Source organism: Meles meles, chromosome 8, assembly GCF_922984935.1.
Source record: "Meles meles chromosome 8, mMelMel3.1 paternal haplotype, whole genome shotgun sequence".
Lineage (NCBI taxonomy): Eukaryota > Metazoa > Chordata > Mammalia > Carnivora > Mustelidae > Meles > Meles meles.
Window position 1 is genome coordinate 65,147,118 of NC_060073.1, and position 24,540 is coordinate 65,171,657.

The 24,540-nt window shown below is 44.0% G+C and overlaps 1 protein-coding gene across 1 annotated transcript in view; it reads right to left on the bottom strand.

Moving 5' to 3' along the window:
- GAB2 (GRB2 associated binding protein 2) overlaps positions 1-24,540 on the bottom strand; it is a 191,843-nt gene that overhangs the window by 16,707 nt on the left and 150,596 nt on the right. Inside the window, exon 3 of the mRNA XM_046016903.1 lies at positions 8,752-8,995. Within this exon, the coding sequence (XP_045872859.1) occupies positions 8,752-8,995 (244 nt within the window). The remainder of the gene's footprint in view (positions 1-8,751; positions 8,996-24,540) is intronic.

A 24,540-nucleotide genomic window follows, 5' to 3' on the forward strand; every position in this document is an offset into this window, starting at 1 on the left:
TTAGTTCTTTAATTTCCCTCAGCAGTGTTTGATTTCAGTGACGAGGTCTTACATATCTTTTTCATCCCTAAGTAGTCCATGATTTTTGGTACCATTATATAAGAATTTTTTAAAAATTTCATTTTCTGGGGCGCCTGGGTGGCTCAGTGGGTTAAAGCCTCTGCCTTCGGCTCAGGTCATGATCCCAGGGTCCTGGGATCGAGCCCCACATCGGGCTCTCTGCTCTGCGGGGAGCCTGCTTCCTCCTCTCTCTCTCTCTGCCTGCCCCTCTGCCTAGTTGTGATTTCTGTCAAATAAATAAAATATTTAAAAAAAAATAAATTCTAGTTAACAATTTCATTTTCCAGGTGTTTGCTGCTAGTATGTAAAAATTATTTTGTACCTAATAATTCTTTACCCTGTGACCCTGCTAAATTCACTTCTTCATTCTGGTAGTTGTTTTCTAGATTCTTTAGAATTTTTATATAAACAATGAAGTTCCCTATAAACAGAGACATTGTTACATCTTTCTTTCTCACCTTTGTGCCTTTTACACTTTTTGTCTCCTTATTAGACAGGCTAGAATCTCTAGTATGATGTTGAACAGAAGTGGTAAGAGCAAGTATTCTGTCCTTATCCCCAGTATTATGAGAATATGCTTAATATTTCTCTTTTAGGTAAGATATTAGCTGTAGTTTATCCTTAGAAGTCTCCTATTAATTTGAAGAAGTTCTCCTCTCCAGTTTGTTAAGAACATTTTTACGAAGAGGCATTGAGTTTTGATAAATGCTTTATCTGCATCTACTACGGTGATGATTATATTATTTTTCTCCTTATTCTCTCTCCTTTTTTAAAAAGAGAGATGGGGGAGAGACTGAGAGAGAGAGAGAGAGGAGGGGGAGGGGCAGAGAGAGGGAGAAAGAGAATCTAAAGCCGCTCCACTCGCGTATCACAGAGCCCCACCCGGGGCTTGATCTCACAATCCTGAGATCATGACCTTCTCTGAATTCAAGAGAAGGATGCTTGACCGATTGAGCCACCCAGGCACCCCTCCCCTTACTCTCTTGATATAATGAACCACACTGGTTGGTTTCTTAATGTAAAATCAACCTTGCATTCCTGGGATGAACACTACTTTATCATGAACTATTATCCCTAATGATGTAAATACACACGTATATTCCCTAATACTTTTTTTTTTTTTTTTTAAAGATTTATTTATTTGACAGATAGAGATTATAAGTAGGCAGAGAGGCAGGCAGAGAGAGAGGAGGAAGCAGGCTCCCAGCCAAGCAGAGAGCCCGACGCGGGGCTCGATCCCAGCACCCCGGGATCATGACCTGAGCTGAAGGCAGAGGCTTTAACCCGCTGAGCCACCCAGGCGCCCCTCCCTAATACTTTTAAATTATCCCTAATACATACACATACACAAACACAATAAATATATATTTTTAAGTTGGATTTGATTACTTTTTTTTTTTTTTTTGTAAAAGAAAGGATTTCTGCATCTATATCCACAGGGAATGTTGCCTTCCGATTTTCTTTCTTCTAATCTTTGTCAGGTTTTGGTAGTAGAGTTATTATGGTTTCAAAAAAAAAAAAAGATTTGTAAAAGGACTCTCTTCTCTTATGTTTCCTGACAGAATATGGGTAATATTTGTGTTGCTCCATCTGATAGAATTCACCAGTAAAACCACCCAGGTCTGGTTTTCTAGGTATTTACCCAAAAGAAATGAAGCAAATGTCTGCACCAAGATTTGTTAGTGACTGTTTATGTACAAATGCATTTTAATTTTTAATAACTGAAAGTGGAAACAATCCAAGTGCCCATCAAACACAGGAATGGGCAAATAAATTGTGATATAAAGGTACACTGAATTACTACTCAGCAATAAAAAGGAACAACTAATGATACATGTAAAAACATGGATGAGTCCCAAAAGCATTATGTTACCTGAAAAAAATAAGGAAAAATAACAAACACTGTATGATTCCACTCAAGTAAAATTCTAGAAGATGATAACTAATGTAGTGACAGAAATATCCTCAGTGTTCCCTGAGGAATGAGGTAGAAGGAAACATGGATTACCAAGGGGCACAAGGAAACTTTATATGTATTGACATGGACTGTATTTCAATTACGCCTCAAAAATTGGGGGGAAAAAAGGTAAGTAAAAGTGTGGGGTGGGGGAAAAGAGAGGGATGCTGGAACTGAAAATTCAATTAAAAAATCATCCAAAATGAGAACAGAGAGGAAATAATATATTTTTCAAGATTTGATTTATTTATTTGACAGAGATCACAAGTAGGCAGAGAGGCAGGCAGAGAGAGAGAGGAGGAAGCAGGCTCCCTGTCCAGCAGAGAGTCCGATGCGGGGCTTGATCCCAGGACCCTGGGATCATGACCTGATCCGAAGGCAAAGGCTTTAACCCACTGAGCCAACCAGGTGCCCTGAGGAAATAATATTTTTAAAACTGAGTACTATCAGTGTCGTATGGGTCAGTCTCAAGCGGTCTCATATGAAGAACAGAAGGAAAGCAGAGATGGAATGGGCCCGGAAAAAACTTGAAGAAGAAATACTGGTAGAAAGTCTGCTGTACTGGATCAAAAAGAACAATAAATAGAATCAGAAAGTGAAAAATACACCTAGGAATATCATAGTCAAACTGCTGAAAAACAAAAAAAGTCAGCAAACAGAAGTCCAAACAGTCAAAATAATTTTGCAAACAAAGTGAAAGGTCTCATACTTCCTGGTTTCAAAACATATTATCACAAAGCTACAGTAATTAAACGTGTGGTATTGACACAAAGATAAACATAGAGGCCAATGGAATAGAATATAGAGCCCGGAAATAACCTTGAACTAATGATTTTCAGCACAGATGCTCAGCCCATTTGATGGGGAAACGACAACCTTTACAACAAAGGGTGCTGGGAAAATTGGATATCCATGTGCACAAAAATGAAGTTAGATCCTTACATCATATATAAAAAATTAACAAAAAACAAATCAAAGACTTAAACATGAGTTAAAACTATAAACTCTGAGAAGAAAACACAGGAGTAAATCTTCCTAACAGTGGGTTTGGGAAATAAATAAGTAAATAAATTTATTTATATGACACCAAAAGCACACACAACGAAAGTAAAAAGAGATACACTGGATCACATCAAAATATAAACCCGTGCATCAGCAGAGTGAAAGGCAAACCAGAGAATAGGGGAAATATCTCTAAATAACATATCTGGCAAGGTGTTAATAATATCCAGATTATATAAAGAACTACAACCCAACAACAACCAACCAACCAGAATAAAAAAAACAAAAAACAAAAAATGGGCAGAGGCCTGCAGAGACATTTCTCCAAAGATATACAAATAGCCAACAAACACATGAAAAGATGCTTAACATCACTAATCATTACAGAAATGTAAATAACCCACAATGTCGGGCGCCCAGGTGGCTCATTCAGTTCAGCGTCCAACTCCTGATTTCAGCTCAAGTCATGATCTCAGGGTTGTGAGAAGGTGCCCCGTGTCTGACTGCACTGGGTGTGGAGCCTGCTTGGGATTCTCTCTCCCCCTCTGCCCATCCCTCACTTAAAAAAAAAACCCAACAAACCAAACCACAACCAAACAAACAAAAAACCGAAAACCTCCTCAAACCACAGTGAGATACCACCTCACAGCCATTAGGATAGCACTACCAAAAAACACCAAACACTGGCAAGGACGTCAAGAAACTCACCCTCGTGCCCAGTTGTAAAATGGCACAGCCACCATGAGAAGCAGTATGGCAGTTTCTCAAAAGATTGAAAATAGAATGACCAGAGTACCTGGCAATTCTACTTCTGGGTATATACCCCAAATAACTGAAAGCTGACTCCTTGAGGAGTATGTGCACACCCAGGTTTGCAGTGGCATTATTCACAACAACCAAAAGGTGGAAACCACCAAGGTTATCTACTGATGGATGAAACAAATAAAATGTGGCATAAGCAGGCAATGAGGCAGGATTCAGCTGGAAAAAGGAAGGACGTTCTGACACGGGCTCTAACATGGATGAACCTTACAGACAGTAACCTAAGTGAAAAAGCCACTCGCACAAAGACAAGGACTGTGTGGTTCCACTTATATGAGTTACGTAGAGAAGTCAAATTCATGCAGACAGTAGAAAGGAAGGTGTTGGGAAGTAGGGGAATGGGGAAATGGGGAATTTTTAATGGTTGGGAGTTTCAGTTTGGCGAGATGAAAACAGTTCATAACAACGTGAAAGTACTTAACACTAACTGACCTGTACCCTTAAAGATAGCTCAGAGGATAAATTTTATGTTATTTCACCACAATTTTTTTTAAAGAGGAAAAAAAAACATTTAGAAGAAGAAAGATACATTACATATAGGATTCTAACAATAAAAATAATAGCTCACCTCTCAACAGAAACAACAAAGGGCAGAGAATTATAGAATGACATCCTACAAAATGCCAAAAGAAAATAAAATCATCATTCCAGAATTTTATATCCAGCAAGATATCTCCGCAAAATGAAGGTTAGGTACACCTGGGTGGCATGGGTGGTTAAGCAACTGACTCTTGGTTTCCGCTCAGGTTGTGCTCTTGGGGTCGTGAGATCAAGTTCTGGGTTGTGAGATCAAGTTCTGGGTTGGGCTCTATGCTCAGTGGGGAATCAAGATTCCCCTTGAGACTCTCTCTCTGTCCCTCTCCCTCTGCCCGTGTCCTCCAATGCATGTTCACTCTCTCTCAAATAAATAAATCTTAAAAAAAAAAGAAGGTGAAATACAGATATTTCCAGATAAATGAAAACTGGGAAAACATGTCACAAGGGGACTCATATGGTAAAAAAATGATAAAGGGAGCTCGTCACGCTGAAGAGGAAACCAGGTGAAAACCCCACTAGGCAATGTTTAATATTTGCTTTCAACAGTCACATATTATAACGAACAGAGGCGGGAAAAATATGCAGATATTTACTATTTCTGCTGCTCTTCCCTCATTCCTGAAGGTTTGAGTTTCCTTCTGGTACTATTTTCCTTCAGCCTGGAGAACTTCCTTATCACTTTTTAAAATCAGATCTCTCGGAAATTCTCTTGTTTTCCTCTCATTTGGCAAGCTCTTGATTTTGTTTTCATTCCTAAAGGATAATTCTTCAGGATATAAACTTATGGGTTTTTCTTTTCTTTCCATTCATTTTTATGAAATATTGTTATAATACAGGCTTTTACATTTACATTTAAATTTAAAAATTTAAAATTGGAAGATGTTGCTTCCAACATCTAGGTTACGTTGGGGTTGGCATCTGTGCTTTCCCTTGAGAACTGGTTACATTTTGAGGATTTTGGGATTATATAGCTTTAGTGTTGTGCTATTACATTGTGTAGATGCTGGGTTCTGTTATAATCAATCCCCTGGTGAACGACGAGATTTCCATTGTGCTGGCAATCACTGTGGTTAGATTCAGGCTGCAAGTCCCATCTCTCCTCCTGTGTGTGGTGGTGCACACCTCAGCTCAGCTCACAAGGCCCTTGTTACGCTGGTCAGGTCTGTCCCACACATGTGCGGTTCACAGTGAACCTGAGACTCGTGTGGTTTCAGACCCAGAAGTAGGAAATCCCTTCTCCAGCTCTCTTCATTCTGGGTACTCCACTCCCTTCCAGCTCACAAAGGCCTCCTTTTCTCGTTCCTCGACCAAGACAGATGGGGCGGCTCTCACAGTTTCAGCTGTCTGCCCCGACGTGCTGCTGAGTGAGTGGGCCCCACCTCGGGGCAATTCCACAAGAGACAGAGGATTCACCTCTATATTGTTGTCATCTCCACATCTTGCTTCCCTTCATAAGTTGCCTCATTTTATTTCTATAGAATCAAAACAATTACAGGGCGATTGTATTTTGTCCATAGTATCTACCTGTGATCAGCGGGAAGGGCAGCCTGGCGTGGGCTTCTGCCACACATGGGCTGGCACTCCCCAGTGACTTTTTAGCATCTCTCTCTCCTAATTTTCACCATCTCTTCACTATATACAACCCCACCCTTAATACCACAGATTAAAGCAATCAACACATTTGATGTCTTTCCATGCTGTTAGCATCATTTTTTTTTTTTCTTTTTTGGAGAGAAAGAGAGTGAGGGAGTGCAACACAAGCAGGGGAGGGGCAAAGGCAGAGGGAGAGAGACTCCACACCCAGCATGGAGACCGAAGCACGGCTCGATCTTACGACGCTGAGATCACGATCTGACCTGTAATCAAGAGTGGGATGCTCAACCGACTGAGCCTCTTGGGCGCCCCCTCTCCTAGCTCCTTTTAAGAGTTAAATCTCTTTCAGTTTCTGCCTGCTTTGATTGCTCTTCAGTGCCTTCACACAGTTGTTTTTTTATATTGTGTCCAGAGTTTATAATTGTTATAGTATGTTTAGTATCATGCAAACCACTCCAGTACTTGCAGAAATTATATGGTGTTTCTGGACCAAAGAAAGCTTTCTTCCCACCCTCCATTACTCAGGAATTCTGTTAATGTTGTTTGAACTTATTTTCCCCTCAAATCTCCAAGATCCTGCTCATCCCTCTCCTGCTCCCACACCCACACAAGTGAAAGCAAAGACACAGAGAAAAGCACAGCTTGGTCAGGGCCCCACACTAAAGCTGCTTCCCCAACTGCAGATCAGTTCTGTCTCCCCTGATACGTTCTCTTTCTATAACACAGATCTGTTCGCATGTAGTTTATGTACCTACTACATGCCCTTGGTCCTGTCTTCAAAGTGCAGTAATATATTAGTATAAATATCCATACTACGAAGCAGAGAGTTCCAAACGCTGTGTGTGAGAGAGAGAGAATAAAAGGCAGCTGTGGGAATTCAGAGACGTGGATTTCAGGCAAGTTAACAGAGGTTTTACCAAGGAGGAGGGGGTGCAGACAGTGGGCCCCAACTGCTAATTCAAGCAGAGACATTGTCATAGCTCTTCTCCGCTGCTCTTGCAGTGTCATGGGGGTGGAGGTGGTGGTAGCTGTCATGATTACATAAAGCCTTCTACTTGATGCGTGATCCGCAGATGCGTTCTGGAATTTAGCAGGAAGGCAGGATCTCAGGACCCACTGCAGGCCTACTGAATCAGAATCCGCGTGTTAACCAGATCCCCAGAGATTTCCTATGCACTTTGAGGGCGAGAGGCATTCACAGAAAGTACGCTTTCCAGAGAAGGATGAGTTTAAGACCTCACCTTCTCTACTCTGAGCCGGGACTGGAGAAGTAGAGGGGGGTGGAGCCCAAGGAGCACAAATGTTCCTAAGTACTGAGGATGGGCTCCTGCCACTGTGCTCAGCAGGAAGCCTTAGAAGGAGTTATTTCCATTCTGCAGATCAGGAAACAGAAACTCAAAGAGGTTCAGTAAGTGGCCCAAGATCACAAAGAAAGTGGCAGGACCTGAATTTGGAGCCGTATCTGATGGACTCCAAAGCCTGTAAACGATTTTAGTCTCTGAGTGTGGGCAGGCACGTGGGCGGGAGCGTCAGCGTGTTTACGGCGCTGCCACGAACACCTTCGGTGATCTGGGCTCTACCTGTCTACGCTGATGGAGTCTGAACTAGTGAAAGTTCACGAACAAATGAATCCCATGGCGTCAGGAAAATGGATATTTGTGGCAACCTTAAGACAGAGTGCTGGGAGCACCTGTTGTGTGATAGTCCCAGAAGGAGGGTAACATGGTGCAGAGTATATGCCTAGAGATGAGCAGACCTGGATTCCAGTCCTGCCTTTGTCATGTGTTAGCAGGGAGCCTCATTTTCCTCATCTATGAAATGGGTAGAAATGGTCTCTACTGGCTCTCAGTGCATTTGATTGGTTCGAGTAAGGTTCTGCTTGAGAATGTTCTATAGTGTGATACACTAATACAGTCGGTTCTCTAATTGCCTTAGTTTTCATAACACAGTTAGATATTTCTAAATTAATTGAGAAACACGATTTGTCACCTGCTAGTCATGCTAGGAACTCGGAACTGGCTCTGGCAAAGCCCATCACCTCCATGCTTTCATTCACCCTAACAAGGGGAACAAAAGGTAGTAAAAATACGTACAGGCTCCACATCCGTGAGAGCTAGTGGTGTTAGAACTACAGAGATTGTTATCCTAGAGCAGAGAGTCTTTACTCTAGAACTTTCCGTGATGAAATGTTTCCTTATCTGTAGCTAGGGAAGCCACTAGCCACACGTGGCGGCTGAGCGCTTGAAATGTGGCCAGTGCAACTGAGGAACTTCATTTTAAGTTTTATCTCATTTGAACTCATTCAGATTTAAGTAGCCACGCGTGTATAGTTTACTACCACACAGACCAGTGCAGCTCTAGAGCAGAAGTGAGAGATGGGTATTTCAATATGGTAAGACTTTAGAGCTATCCTCTTATTGCCAACAAGCAAATGGATGTTTTTTTTTTTTTTCCAATTCTGAAACTCTAGCCCCTAGTGTGTTTCTTCCCTCAGATTAAACAGAACATTTTTATAGTGTGATTTTTGATAATGGGAGGTTCCTCTGGAATCTAATTATCATTGTAGAGCAACATAGCAGATGCCAGGACAATGTGAGGGTTCCCTCAGCAAAAGAATGATGCTTTGCTAATAAATATGTCTGTTTGCCTGAGAAGAGAAAATATTTTACTCCCTTGTCTTGAAAATTCAAAGCAGTAGGACTGCAAGCCCTGGGTCCTGTGCGTGGGCGTCCGACACCGCGCCCCCCCCTCCCCGCCCCGTGCTCACGGAGGTCTCCTACCTGGCGTTCTCCGCCCTCCGGCTGATGCACTGGTGCAAGTAGAGATACTCCTGAGGCGCGCTGGTGGACAAGGCGGGCTGCATGTGGTTGGACACCGGGGGTTCGAAGGTGAACAGGGTGGGCTGGCTGGAGTGCGACGGGGCTGAGGACTTCCGTTCCCGGAGAAGGTGCTGACTGGAGCTGCTGAGCTCAGCTGGAGAGGAGCGGGGGCCGTGACTGGCGGAGGAGAGGTTTCTCAGGGAGTCTGAGGAACAAAAGAAGCAGCTCTGTGACTGAAAAGGGGAAGAAAGGTGTCCTCATCCCAAAGTGGGCTGTCAGAGGAGGCAAAGATATTAAGAGCAGAGGCAACGATCCAGCAGCAGCCTTCTCTCCCCTTCACACACCTGCTCCTTCTCTGCCTCCAGGAGAGGAGGGCTGTGGCCTTCTGGTGGAAAAGGAGATGCCCTGTCCCTCAGGGCTGCTCCTGGAGTCTCCTGGAGGCCGCCCGCAATCACAACCTTGAGGGTGTTCAGCTCCCAGGAGGTGTGGCTGCCCAGGGCGCGCAGAGTGAGTGCGACTCTGGCCCTCACACCCTTGGGGCAATAAGTGCCACCGCCTTCCTCCTCTCTGGAGGCTCCTGCCGTCATCACCTCCATCAAAGCGAAGGCCGGCTTTGTTAGATGAGCTTGGCTTCCTGAAGACTCATTAAGTCAGAGCCTGGACTGTGCCTTACTACATTAGTGATAAAAGCACAAATATAGTTGGAGCAGACTGTCCCGTAAGACGGGTCCCAGCTCCTCCTGCCTGTCCTTCCAAGCCCTCTTGAGGACAACAATGGCCCCATTCCCCAACTCTTGTGCCCGCCGCTCTGAGTTGATTGGTCTTTTCCTCCTTAACTCTCATTTTAAACTCCCCCTGTGCTGTGCTGGAAAAGAAGCAGGGTATTAAAGACAGATCACAGCTGAGAGTGCTACCCACCCCTCAAGCCAAGGGCATTACTCATTTGGCTGCTTCTCCAAGCCTCATCCTAGTTCCTGAGCCTAACACACAAGGCCTTTGACAGTCTCACCTACTTCCTGCTTTTCTCCTCCCGGACCCAAGGCATTCGGAAGCTTCATCAGTCCCCAGGCGCACCAGCCCCTTTTATGATTCTTATGGGCTTCTGCTGTTCCTTCCGCCTGGATTTCACTTCTCCTCTACTGGCACTCGTATGCAGACTTTAAGACCCTACACGGATATCATATTCTCTCTGAAACCTTCCTGGATGCAGTCATTTTTTGGCTGCCAATAGCACTTGGCCCGTGCTTCATTATATCCACTGTCCTTCTGCCTCCTTGCCTAGCCCATGAGTCTCTAAGACAGCAACTGATGTGGTTATGCCTACGGTCCCAGGATTGACCCAATAAAGGCCAGGCACACAGAAAGTTCTTCGTCTGAGTCTGTGAAAGCAGCGAATATATTCATTTGGCATACAATAATTCCACAGTGAAACTTCTTGTTCAAGAGAAATAAAGGTTTAAAGATGTAATTTCTGGCGATGTGACAGTTACTGGGTGTGATGGCTCAGTGCTGGTGATGGTGGCTTGCTAGGGCTATCCCAGTCTTTTCTGAGGGGACACACTCTGTTTCTACTCCCCGTTATCTGACCTATTTTAGGAGCCTTCTCATGGCCCCAGGCAGGATCACCAGCTCATTAGTGCTCTATCGGATTAATTACTCTCCAGGCTTCACTGATGCTAGGCAGAACCACTTCTGCCAGCGTCCAGTAGAGAAAGCCATGGGCCTCTGGGGAAACACTGTTCCATCGACAGCTATATTGACCTCTGCAATGAATTCCCATTACAGGTCTTGTAGTGAACTGGATGTTTGTTAACAGAATCAATGGCTTCATTACTCCGTTAGATTTGCAAGATGAACTCTCTAATGGCAGAGAGGGGAGGTTTATGCTCAGCGATGGGGTAGCCATGGCGCCAGGGGCGAACACAGCTGCTGCTTGAGAAGACACAGGGAAGGCACAAAGAGAAAGCCTTGGGGGGCATTTCTACCTTTTCTGTGGTCTTTTTGGACCCCTCCACCCCTTCAGGGGGGGCCTTTTTCAGGGTTCCACCCCAGACCCTCCTATAGCTTCACTCTCTCAGGAGACTCCCCTGGGGTAATCTTCTCCAAACAGGTGATGACGACTCTCAGAAATCAGGCTTTAGCTCAGTTCTCTATCCTAGGCTCTCGTCCTGTCACCCTCTGCCTGCTGGCACCTCCATTCAGGTGTCCCACCTGCAGGTCAAGCTCTGCGATCCTCCTCCTGTGTTCTCCCTTTCCGTGAAGTACATTGACATCACCATCCAATCAGTTTGGAGCCAGAAACCTAGGCATTATCTAGGAGTCTGCTTCTCAACAACCACACCATGTCATTATGTCACTGCCTGGCTTCAAATTCTTCAGTGGATCCCTGGTACCCTCAGGATGCCTACGGAGCTCTCTCTTCTTAAAACCATATTCCTGTTTATTTTCTCAATCTTGTATCTGACCAGTTCTTCTTGTGTTTCAAACAGAATTTTAGGAAGACAGTAACCTTTCTTTCTCGTCACTCCATACATTCGGCTGTAAACTCAGTGAGGGCAGATTCTGTCTCTTCTCACACAGTTTCATCCCTGGCATCAAGCCCAACGTGTGACCCAACTCCATAGATACATGTTGATTAATTTAAAAAAAAAATGAAGTACATAGCATGAGGTCATGCTCCTTCCATACCACTCACCGATTCCTCACTGACTTCAGCATTAAGTCCTGGTTCCCAAGTCCAACAAGAAAGGCCATTCTGTCACAATCTACTTATCTCGCCTGTCACCCCATACATCCCACGTGCCCCCTACACTACATACTTTGGGTTGTGGGTCTGTATAAAAGAGGAGTGACCTGTTCTCACAGGTGGGGGCCCTCTGACCTAGACTATTTACTTGCAGAGCTGGAGAAATCATTTCACCTCTCTGAGTCTCAGTTTCCTTATTTACAAGTTGACAGTGGATGGTCACAAGGATGAAATGCATAAAGGGTTGAGACAATTTGGCATGATATAAGTCCTCAAAATGTGTACTGGGCATTTCTGTAATCCCGGTGCCTAAAATAGTCTCAGCTCACTTGGGTAATGAATATATAGTTGCTGAATGAATAAAAGAATTTTCACTAGCACCAAACCAAATATGCTTGTTTCTGCTAATAAGATGAAGTAGGGGTTATACTGAGTTGGGCTCACTCAGAATTCTATTCTATCAAGATAAACCATGTCCATGAAATCAGTCAGCTCCATAATGATCTGCAGCTTCAGAAAAATTCTTTCAAAGCTGTTTTGGTGCTAAACCTTGCCAAAAATCTCACTTCTCCTTGCTACTTTAAAAGATTTCTACCTGAATGTAGGTGACTATTCCTTAAGGTCTATACTAGATTGAGCAGGGTACCCCAAAACCCATGATTACATGGAACCTCAGAATGTGACCTTGTTTGAAAATAGGGTCTTTCCAGATCTAATTAGTTAACATGAGGTCATAAAGATTAGGGCAGGTGCTAACTCACTGATGGATATACTTATAAGAAGAGCAGAGACAGAGACATATGGGGAGAGAAGATCGTGTGATGACTGAGGCAGAGCCTGGATAAACAACGTGATGTAGCTACATAACAGAATATTAGTCAGCCGTCTAATGAATGAAGCACTGCTACATGCTTCATTCATTCATTCATTCATTCAGATCCATGAGTGGATCTTCTATGCTAAGTGGAAGAAGCGAGTGATAAAAGGTTACAGACCGGGACGCCTGGGTGGCTCAGTTGGTTACGCGGCTGCCTTCGGCTCAGGTCATGATCCCAGCATCCTGGGATCGAGTCCCACATGGGGCTCCTTGCTCGGCAGGGAGCCTGCTTTGCCCTCTGACTCTGCCTGCTACTCTGTCTGCCTGTGCTCACTCTCTCTCTCTCTCTGACTAATAAATAAATAAAATCTTAAAAAAAAAAAGGTTACAGACTGTAATGATTTTATGTGAAATGTCTAGAATCAGCACATCCATAAAGAGAGCAAGTAGACTAGTGGTTGTCCGGGGATGGGGGCAGGATGGAGGAGTGGAAATGGGGAGTGACTGCTAATGAGTTTGGGGTTTCTATCTGATGTAATGAAACATTCCAACATTAGATGGTGGTGATGGGTACACAACCCTGTGAATACACTAAAAAAAACAATGGCTTGTACTTTAAATGGGTGATATATGGTAAGTGAATTTAAAAACATACACACACATGCATAAACACTTTTGCAAAGTATGAAGTATTGAGTCTGTGCAAGAGATGAATGGTCTAATTAAATACATCTGACCTTTAGTTTATTTCCTCTCTAAAGAGAATGCTGAACACTCAGCAAATACCAAGTCCTTCCTAAAGGAGATTGAGTAAGAGACGTCGTCCCTTTTCTACCTTTAGTTCTCTGCACCTCCTCCAACCCCACCATCCAGGGCATGGCTCCACAGTCATAGCAAGGCAGTGGGAATTTTAGCAAAACAAAACAGCAAGAACTCGTTGGGGTCAAAAGACCCAAGGTGTAAAAGGCGAAGGATATACTGGTGTGAAAACAAATGTGCACGTTCACATAAAACGTGCATAGGATTTGTTTTTATTGCCTTGGTACCCCATGAGGGAAGAAAAGAATGAAAAAGGACATTACGCGATGTGTGGCTGGGCTGTTTTTGGTATGTGGCCATAAGGCTGTTGTAATGATGTGTCTTGGGTCATTAGGAAGCACAGTTATACAGCAAGAAAAAGGACATTTCCAGACTTCTGGCCTGGGCTTCCACCTCCAAGTCTAGACTAAAGATAATGCCAGAAAATGCTTGAGTCAAATTTGTTTTCTTTTAAACAGGGTTTTATTTTTTCCTCTTCTCCCTGGCTTCTTTTTAGGGCCCTAAAAATCACTCCCCTTCCTTTCCACAATCACCCCTGGGAACCCTGCCCAGCACACAAACACTCCGCCCACCTTCTTGCAAAACTCTAGAACAGGAAAGCTCTGAAGGATTTCAGTAGAGCGGCCGGCCCAGCCCAGCCCAGCCAGCAACTGGCTGGTGATAACAGGAGCAGGAAAGGGGCGGTTGGCGGGAGTTTCTGGAAAAGATGACTGGCCAAATAATGACTGGTTCCCTTATCTCAGTGCCCTTTTTCTCTTTATCCTTCTCCCCTCACCCCCACCCCCCAAATCCCCACCCCAAGCCTCAGTGGGTGTCAGAACCCATGAAGACCAAAGCACATACTAGAGGCAGGGCTGGATTCAAAGCCTGCTTCTGCTAACTGGCCACTTTATGGCCTTGGACAGTTTACGTAAACCTCTTCCATCTTTACGTGTTCAACCAGGAAAATACATAATTTTCCAGGGCTGCTGCAAAGTTTGAGACTGTACATAAAGCATTTAACATAAACGCATAAAAGCATTTAGCATAAATGCTTTAACATAATGTACATAAATACGTAAAGCATTTAACATAGCACCTCCATTCTTACTGCTTCTATTCTTTTTTTTTTTTTGTAGATTTTATTTAATTATTTGACACAGAGAGAGAGATCACAAGTAGGCAGAGAGCAAGAGGGGAAGCAGGCTCCCTGCTGAGCAGAGAGCCCAATGTGGGGCTGGATCCCAGGACCCTGAGATCATGAGATCATGACCCGAGCCGAAGGCAGAGGCTTAACCCACTGAGCCACCCAGGCACCCCCTTACTGCTTCTATTCTTTAGACACATGGAACTGCTGAGAACTCGAAATCAGACAAGAGGTATGGAGTTGCTTCCCAAGCAACAGTGAATGCCTGGAAGGAAGGTTAAGGGTTGTCTGTGTTTTAGTCCCAACTATAAGCCATACCATGTTATATGTGGAAGGAGAACAAAGAGGACAACATGGACTATAATAATCACAGCTGCCATTTATTAAGCACCTACTATGTGCCTCTAGTCTACTCTGTGAGGCAGATATTATTTCCATTTTCCTCCTTTTTGGATGAAGAAATTGAAGCTCAGAAAAGTTAATAATGAGTTCTGAGGTCACACAGCTGGAGAGTGGCAGAGCCTGTGTGAATGAAACAGATCTCACTCTCTTCCAAAGCCACTTCTTCTCATCCATGCAGAGAAGAGTTTCCACAAGATCCCTATGTGGTAAACAGTATTAGCTTTATGAGAAGCAGAGTCCAGTAACAGCATGGGGGGGGTGGTCTGTCTGGGCCAAACTCTGCTGTCAATTGGCTAAATGACCTTGGGAATGCAATTTCACCTTCCTGGCCCTAGTTTTCTCTATACAAAAAAGAAAGAACTCAGATGAGATTGAGGATACACATCAAAGCCATCTCAGGGAAATATAAGAGAGCTGTTAAGACCTAATGAGTCATATTTACACAGGGATTTAGATAAGATCCCCTGGTTTGGCTCTGGTTCTTAATCCCAGGCCAGAGGTAGAAAGGTTGGGGTCAACTGAAGAATCAGGGGCAAAGCAAGCCTAAAAAGCCAAGTGAAAAAACAAATTCTTCCAAAAATCGTTTTTTGGAGCATCAAAATTACAAACTGGAAACCACCCTTGTTCTCACTGGCTTTTCATATCATCTACCTACAGCCAACTTCAAAGGGCACAACATGTAACGGGAAGAGCCCTGACGGGGATTCAGAAACATGGGTTCTGACACCATCCTACTACAGGATGCAAAACTTTTACTTTCTCTGCACCTCTTTTTCATGCTGTCAAATGCCAAAGAGAACACCCACCTTACAAGGTTCTTTTGGGGATCTGATGAGATGGAATATGGGTAAACAGTAATTACTAAATACTCAGTAAATGGTTGTTGGCTTGACACCCAGAAGTGGAACAGTGGTAACGTGCTAAGGGTTCCAACAGACAGAAGACAGCTGATGAAAGACTTTTGAAAACAGAAGGGTGTAGGATTCTCTGGGGTAAGTGGTCCCTGCAGACAGCTGAGCGAGAAACAAGGACCAGAGGGTATAGAGTTCCAAAAACAAATGCATGCTGACAAGGGCTGAGGGCAAGACCGAATCCAGAGCTCCAGGTCATTTTAACTCACAATCACAAGTATCATTGAAAAATGGATAATCCTCAAAATTGTCAGACACACATCATAATTACAGGAATTATTCACAGATTTAAAGCCAAACACAAAATAGCTTCGCTCGACACAATAACGCACATAATACGACAACTGGAAGGGGCCCTGGAGTCTATCTGCTCACTTATTACTGCTGTCCTTCCCACACTCCCAAAGCTTCTTTGTTTCCAGTTGGAGAAACTGTGACCCAGAAAGGTGAGGCTACTTGTCCAAGGCCACACAGCAGGTCAGACCTCAAATCTGGGATACGAATTCAGATCTCCTAATGTGGGGATCCTTCCACCACCCCACAGAAAAGATATGTCAGTATCAATCGGTGTGAATGAAGCTGGAGTCTCTGTAATCTGTGGGGGAGGGGAGGGGCAATCAAGTCAGGGGATCTCGTCACCCAGGACACTGGCTGGCACGGCTGTTCTTTTGTTATGAGTTTATTATGTTACATTTGCATGGTAAGTAAACATTCACTGGATCAAACTATTAAAGATTAGTACAAATAATTCCCCAAGCTCAAAAATACATCTCCTGGTGTTTATAGAAACTATAAAGCAGAGGAAGAAAAAGGGGGGGGCACAGACAGGCAGTAACATGAGACCCTGGGAGACCTTTCAGGGACTAGACTATCTGTGCATCCCCCTTCCGGGGAAGGATCTGAAAAGAACAGCACCCCCCCCCCCAAGGACTCTGAAAGCCAAGTCAGAACATCCTGACCTTGACACAGAGGATCTCTCAGTATACTTTAACCGAAATCGATTTTGTGACGGGTACAGGGAAAAGAGAGTGACTGTAGCTGAGAGGCATGTCACCGTCTCTGGTCACACACCCTTACATAACCTCCGCTGCCCCAGGGCCCTCACGTTAGAGCAAATGCTGGCCTTTCCCTGAGGTCTCCAGTGAGAATGAATCATGCCTTCCTCGAAACCTTTCACGGTACCTCGTTCTGCGGCTTAGTTCACGAGTCTGTCACATGGAAGGGGATGGTGAGCTGGCAGAAGCCAGGATCTGGCCCATCTCTGTCCCTCTGACTGCATTTAGCACAATGCTCTGTACCTAGCAAAGGTCTGGTTGGGAACAAGGTGTTAAACATACCGTGGAGGTTGGTTATTCTTCCTAGGGTCAGAAGAACGAACCGAGAGCTCCAGGATCCAAATACAAACTGTTCCTGGAGGCTGGGAGGAACTGTTACCACTTTGTGAAGTTTTCCACCTTGTGTGTGTATCTGTTTTAGGGCAGCAAGCCTATGCTGAGCCATGCACTGCCCTGCTGGTTTTAGAAAGAGCAGTCCCAAGTTTTGTTCTCCCCTTACCTGCCACACCTACGGCACACCTTAGTTGTGTCAGACCTCACTCCTGCTCCCTTGAGTGGGGCTGAGTGGGCCAGGGGATCCCCCTCAAGGAGTTAATTCTTAGTTGGAAAGAGCACTCTAGTCACTGACTTAGGGTCATGAGCACGGGCTGTAGGTACTCTGTAAGGAGCTGCAGGCCCAGCAGAAAGAATGGGTCTTGCCTTTACTCTGTGGGTTTATATTGCACTTAGAAAACCTGTATTTCTCTTCAGGGCAGCACTTCTCCCTTCCCCCAAGGAACTCTGGGAACCTAACCATGTCCCATAGGAATCAATTCATCCAGGGGAACCATAAGCTCACACAGCAACGATGTCTTTGACTCTTATGACCTTCCCATAAAAATAGCAACAATATATCACTGTATTTTTAAGCTAACCAGCTTTAACAAGAGGTGAACTTCCCCTGCCTTTTTTTTTTTCATAATGACTTTCATTTAAAAGACAACTGGCAAACGGTGTGAACATGACTGTCAGAGGCTCTAACGGAAGGAGTTCATCAGGAACCATCAGCAGGGCGCCTGGCTGGCCCAGTCAGAAGAGCCTGCGACTCTTGATCTCCAGGTTATAAGTTCCAGCCCCACACTGGGTGCAGAGATTGCTTAAGAATAAAATCTTAAAAAAAAAAAAAAAAAAAGACTCATCAGCAGTGGCAAAAATCACCAGCAAAATACCTGCACGTGTTCAGCTCTGGGTTGGGGGCTGGGGCTCTGAGAGCCCGGCTTGCTGAGGGAATCATAAGATTTGAGCATTACGTGAAGCCGAGCTCCGGCTGTGGGAGAGGTAGCGTGGCAGGGAGAATGAACGTGGACTATGAAATCTGAATCTCTGCTCACTAGCTGTGGAACCCAAGGACAGTATGTGAATCTAAGATTCACGTCTGGTACCTGATGTGAAATAGCAGCCTGGAGGGAGCAGAGAGACACCACAGTCCCTGCACAGCAGTGCCCCATGGAGGAAAGTGTTCCCTCAGCTCTCCATTGTGGGAGGCAGCCTGATGTGGGAGAACAGTGCTGGAAGGCTTTGTGTTCATAGACCCTCAGGGTTTGATCAGAGCCAGGACTGGTGCCAGAGAGGGCAGATGGCCTCGGCTGGCCTTTGTGTGGTAGAAGACCCCAGAAGCAAAGAGCCTGGCAGGACCATCTCGTAACCAGCAGCTCTTAGCTGCTCTCTCTAGTCCTGGCATCACAACGGGCTCCTGGCTTACTGGGTGTAGCTTTCCTACTCCTCTTGGTGCCTCTTGGTGCCTCAGCAACTCTATGCTTTCTCTGCTGGCACCCAAAAAGAAGTGCTGCCTTTTCAACACCTCTAGAAAGGCCAACACCTGAGACCACGTGCACATGTGTCTCGGAAGGCCTGCTGAGGTGTATTGTTACACTGGAACGGGGGTGGCAAACTGTGGACCATAAGTCAAACTCGATCCACTGGCTATCTTCACAAATAAAGTTTTATTAGGATACAGCTATGCGTACTTGTTTACATACTGATTACAGTTGCTTATCTGCCACAGAACGAAACTGAGTATTTGTGAGAGAACAGAAGGGTGAAACCTACAATATTTACTATCTAGCCTTTTATAGAGAAGTTTGCCAATCCCTGGACTAGAGGTTCTCATTCTGATTTGTGTAATCACGTCCTCTTTCAAAATACTACCATCTAATTTAAGTTCATCATTAAGGAGATAGAGGCTGAAACCAAAACTGATGAATCTCAAACTTATGCTTTGAAAAAATCAAGAGGAGGGGTGCCTGGGTGGCTCAGTTGGTTGAACATCTGACCCCTGATTTCAGCTCAGGTCATAATATCAGGGTTGTGAGATTGAGCCCCGAGTCGGGCTCCACACTGGGCGTAGAACCTGCTTAAGATTCTCTCTCCCAAGGGCGCCTGGGTGGCGCAGTGGGTTAAGCCTCTGCCTTCGGCTCAGGTCATGATCTCAGGGTCCTGGGATCGAGCCCCGCATCGAGCTCAGCAGGGAGCCTGCTTTCCTCTCTCTCTCTCTGCCTGACTCTCCGTGTACTTTGTGATCTCTTTCAAATGAATAAATAAAAAAATCTTAAAAAAAAAAAAAAAGATTCTCCCACTCCGTTAAGCATCGAGTTTGTGGCTGTGGCTCAGGTCATGATCTCATGGGTCATGGGATCAAGCCCTGTGTCAGGCTCCACACTTCATGGAGGAAAGTCTGCTTGGGATTCTCTCCCTCTCCCTTTACCCCTCTCCTCACTCACGCATGCTCTAAAATAAATACATCTTAAAAAATATTCCTTCCCCCTTTCGCTCTGCCCCCCCTACCTCCCCCCCACAACTGAAAAATAAGAAATCAAGAGGAGAAATCATAAGAAAAGCCAGTTTGGAGATTGGCGATTTTTTAGTGTTATTATAGAAATCATATTCTTTTTCATTTTAGTACGTCTTGATCACAAACAACATGCTAATTACTGCCTAGCTTATAGAATTAAAAGGTTCAAGAGAGTAACATGATAAACTTGTATTGAACCAGGCTTGGAAAGAAATCACCAGATTGTTCTTGCTGATCCTTAATCACAGACACACAGTTCTAGAAGTGACCAAGAGATCATTTAGTTCAGTATTTTATTTTACTGATAAGAAATCCAAGGTCCAGAGAGACCAAGTGATTTTCACCAGTGGCTGATTGGTAGGCCTAAGCAAGAGTGTCAGTCTCTTGTTTTTCAGTTCAGTGTTTTTCCTAGTAACACATCAAATCGGAAGAACAATAAACATTATAAACTCAAGTGGTCTTTTCTACTTTTAAGAAGACTGAAAAAAGCTTTCATCTAATAATCTAACATTGTTCCCAGAAGTCCTCAAAAAAGTCCAACATTATGTCTGGAAAGGATCAGAACTATTATTGACATATTCTTTGATACAACATTAATGTTTTCATATGCATATATAGTACCTTCTCATTTGCTTTGGTATAATTAATACAAAAAATTGCCAGGATTATGACAAAGATTGGTCTCAATCTATAGATCAATTTGGAGAGAAATAGCATAGTAACAATACCGAATGTTCTATTTTACAACATGATATCTCTCTCCCTTTGTTGGGTTTTCTTGAATTTCTCCTGGCAACGTTTTGCCATCGTCTGTACAGAGATCTTGTATGTTTCTTGTTAAACTGATTGTTTAATTTTTTGTAAAAGAAATTTTTATTTTTATTTTCCAATTGTAGGCTGTTCTCAACAACTTTGACATTTTAACGGCCCTGAAAAGTTGGCAGGATGGTGATCTTTCCAGATTCATTTCACATAAGAGGAGACTACGACTCAGAGAAGTAAAATGGCTTACTCAGCGTTACAGAGCTCTTAGGCAATGCCCAAATCAGGGCTCAAACTCAGGTCTTTTTCACACCACGTTGAAGGATGATCTTATTGTGCAGCCGATGTGAGGGTAAAGGAGCAGCATATACTTATAAATTATAAGTGCTACACAAATATCCAGTGGAATGAAAAAAAAAAGAAGAAAACCATTTTAATATGACTAATAAGGAGACCAAGGCCCAGAGAGGCCTTTCTTGATCACATGACCCAACCAGATTTCTAGTCACTCCTTATCACGTTACTTTGTCTTCTCTTTATCAAAATGCTTATTGCTACCACTTACACATTTTGTTTTTCCTCTGTCTCTTCCCACTTGACTGTCAGCTCCTGGAAGAATGTGAACCTCGCCTGTTCTGTTCACCGCTGATGGTTCGGTGAGTTAGCTATAAAACTCTGCCTCTCCATCTCTTCACGTGAGCAGCATCACTGACAGCCCCAGCTGGTGGCCTTCTGCATCGCTCCACTCCCCACGGCTGTTCTCATGCAGTGTCGAAGGAACGGCAGGAGTACTAATACAGGCCTGTTCCTATGAGACGTGGGGCTCCCTTCATGGCAGACCTTGGCTCGAGAACCTTCATGGATCTGGCGGAAACTGTCCTTGAACCGCACTGCGGTCTAATCCTCCTCCCTGCCTTCTCTCTGTCACAGATGTCAGCCCTGCACCCCACTGCAGGCTTTGCCCCCTCTCTGGCTGCTTCCCATGATCCCTCACAAGCGTCCCACCCAATAGATCTCTTGTAGGTCTTAGCTCGCAGCTGCTTCTCAGAGAACCTGTGCTCACACTCTTGGGGTCTAAAACTGCTTGATGAACAAATGGTTGGCCCAGGTTCATACTGCAAGCAAAACCGCAGACCCAGAATTAGAACCCAGGTCTCTGGTCCCTCTGTCCAAAGCTTTTCACACTCAGATCACCAATCATCTGAGAAATATGTCTGTGGTGCCTCTGTCCAGGGGGCCACTGCTCTGATGAATTCGAGGGAAAAATGTATTCACTAATGGCCAAGCCCCACAGCTGGCCTCTCAGCTCTGTTTATAATTATGTGGACTCTAGTGGGCGGAAGAACATCTGTCCTAGATTCAGACACAACTGAAGTGATGGCTTAGGTCAGTGAAGAAAATCTGGCTTATGTTTAAATTAAAAGCAGCAAGAATTCTGTGTGATGCCCTCTCAAAGGAGTCTAAGGAGAGCACCCATAAATGGCAGAGCTAAAGACGGTCATCGCGTCGAGCAAAGGCAGCTGCAAGTCTTTCCCCGGTCTTTGGGCTGAAGACCTAGTATGGCGGCTGTGAGGACTTGAGGCAAGAACTCCATCTAGAATTTCAGGATATGGTTTAGTAGTTAAGAGCGTGGATGCTGGAACCAGACTGTCTGGGTTGGAATCTCAGCTCCTTTACTTACTAGTAAGTTAGTGAACTTCTCTGTGCCCTGGTTTCCTCCTCTGTAAAATGAGAAGAATGATAGGGATTTACCTCTTAGGATCATAGGAGTGAAGATGGGCAAAATGTGTAGAATACTGCCTTGGCCACAGTAAGCTCTACGTAAACATTAGCTTTTACAATTGGCAGTGTAGTACATTTAAAGAGACACCTTTGTTTTTGAGCACCTCAATAAATTAAGTATAATGTATCTCAAACCAAGGAAGTCAGCAAGGTTTACTTCATAAACATACTAATCACATGCAGTAAAAAAAAAAAAAAAAAAAGAGGGGGAGTGGGGTTATGGACATTGGGGAGGGTATGTGCTATGGTGAGTGCTGTGAAGTGTGTAAACCTGGCGATTCACAGACCTGTACCCCTGGGGATAAAAATACATTATATGTTTATAAAAAAATAAGAAATAAAAAATTTAAAAAAAAGTTCTTGAGTTTGGGTAAAATCAAGATGGGGTTACTTCGGAGGTTTCGGTTTGGGGGGTAGAAGAATCGCATGGCCCATCTACTCAAAGGGCTGCCATGAGATCACTGAGAAGGCAGTGGCAATTTACGGGGCACACATCTAAGTGATATTCAATGTTCACTTGTCATGTACCAAACACTATGCTATATACCTGAAGTGGGTCCTTATCTAATCTTCATAATGATCTTGTGAAGAACGTCTCATTTCTATTTTACTGATGCAGAAACTGAGGCTCGGAAAAGTAAATTAACTCACCCATGTTAGGATTGAACTCATCAATGTTGTGGGTTCATGTAATTATATGATGTCAAGACCTATGCTCTTTGTACTAAACTGGCCTTCTAAACCAGTGTATATATAAAAGCACTTTATAAATCATATGGCCTTGTGTAAATTCAAGATGGCATCACCATCAACATCATCTGGAACACTAGCAGAAAGCCAAGAAACCCAGGTGCCAATTCTAGCCTTGTTGGTTAGCTGTACAATCTTGAGCAACCTAGCTCCCCTCCCCTGACCTCTGGATATGCCGTTATTTGAGGAGTCTGGAACTAAACCTTCTCTCAGGGCATTTCAAGACCTCATATTCTAGAATTTTCTCATTCTATGTAATCTATTCCCTTCCCTGTCTTGGCCGAGTGTTTTGGCTAATATGATTCACCAGCCTTGAAGAATTTTGTTCACTGACTTCATCCACAAAAGTGGTAAGGAGGTGGGGAACAAAAGCAAACAATAAACAAATGATAGATACATAAAATGAAGTTTAGGTCATTGGCACACTCTGTCTCTTCAGCCTATTTAGTACGTCATTTATCTTGACTTTTTTTTCCCCCTGATTTTTGTTGACCATTGTACTTCACAGCACTGTTTCCATAAAGGAATTTTATTCTCTGTGTCCTGTGAATATGGCTAGAATGTTTCTGAAGCTTCCTTTTTCTCCTCCTCAACAGTGAATTTCTCAAAATAACAGTATTTACAAATGAGTTGGAATTTTTCAAATGTAATTGTGTGTAACATTTACAAAGTCATAACCAAACCCAGCAACGAAATCATTTGATGTGTCTACACATGTGTCTCCAGAATGTGGCGTCAGAAAGATGAAAGAGTTGCTTCTCATCCTGAAGTCTGTCACACATCCCCTCCCCACCATTCCCAAACTTTGTGTTCTGGCCTCAAAGAACCGGATTCCAGCTCCTCAAGCCTCTGGGAACTTGAAGAGCAGCTCCTGGAGAAAGCAAAAGAAACCTGACTTCTGAGGTGAAGGCTGTGTAAACCAACCTGACCGTGGCGATCACTTCACGACATATGCCAACAGCAAGTGATCACTAGACATGCTTCAAATATAGACAGTTTGCCTGTTACATCTCAATAATGGCGTAAGGGAATCCTGGTATGTATAATTCCATTTATGTAAAAAGAGAGAGAGGGAGAGAGAAAAATGTTAATTAACTGAGAAAATCCTGTATTGACTTGTTTTATGTGAAGTTCATTAAAACTTCAGTCTCTATCACTGGCCTGATGGGGGCGTGATACTGAAGTTAAATTCAGAAATTAAAAAAAAATTTTTTTTTTCCATACTTGAGGTTAACCTCAGAGTTTTTTTCTATCTGCTAAACGTATCTTGACATAGAGCCAGGCATGGTTCAGTTAAAAGCAGGTGAGTTCTGGTGAAAACTGGGGGGCCTGAGACTGGGAACTAGACACAGAGGAGGCAGACAGTCACTGGGAAGAGGTCCAAAAGTAGTTTGGAGGAAAGAACATAAAGAACATGGCAAGGCTCAAGAGTCCACAGAGAACTCATGATCCATGGCTCATGATTCTCCCTGGCACCTGTCCCTAGAATAGGACCTGGCTGACTGAGAGAACAGAAAGAGAAGCTGGGCATCACCTAGAAATGTGGACAGTCGAGTCTGTGAGGAGGAGGAAGCAGGGCCAGGAAAGCAGAAGCAGATCTTCCTCAGAAATTCAGGCAGGCAGACCACTGGTAACCCAGCAATCTGTCTCTGGGCGGTGAGGCTCCAGCCACTGGGTTAAGGGTTTGGGTAAGACTGTGGTCTCTCAGAGGAGGTAAGTAAAAGCAGGATGGGATCCAGTCCTAGGTGGA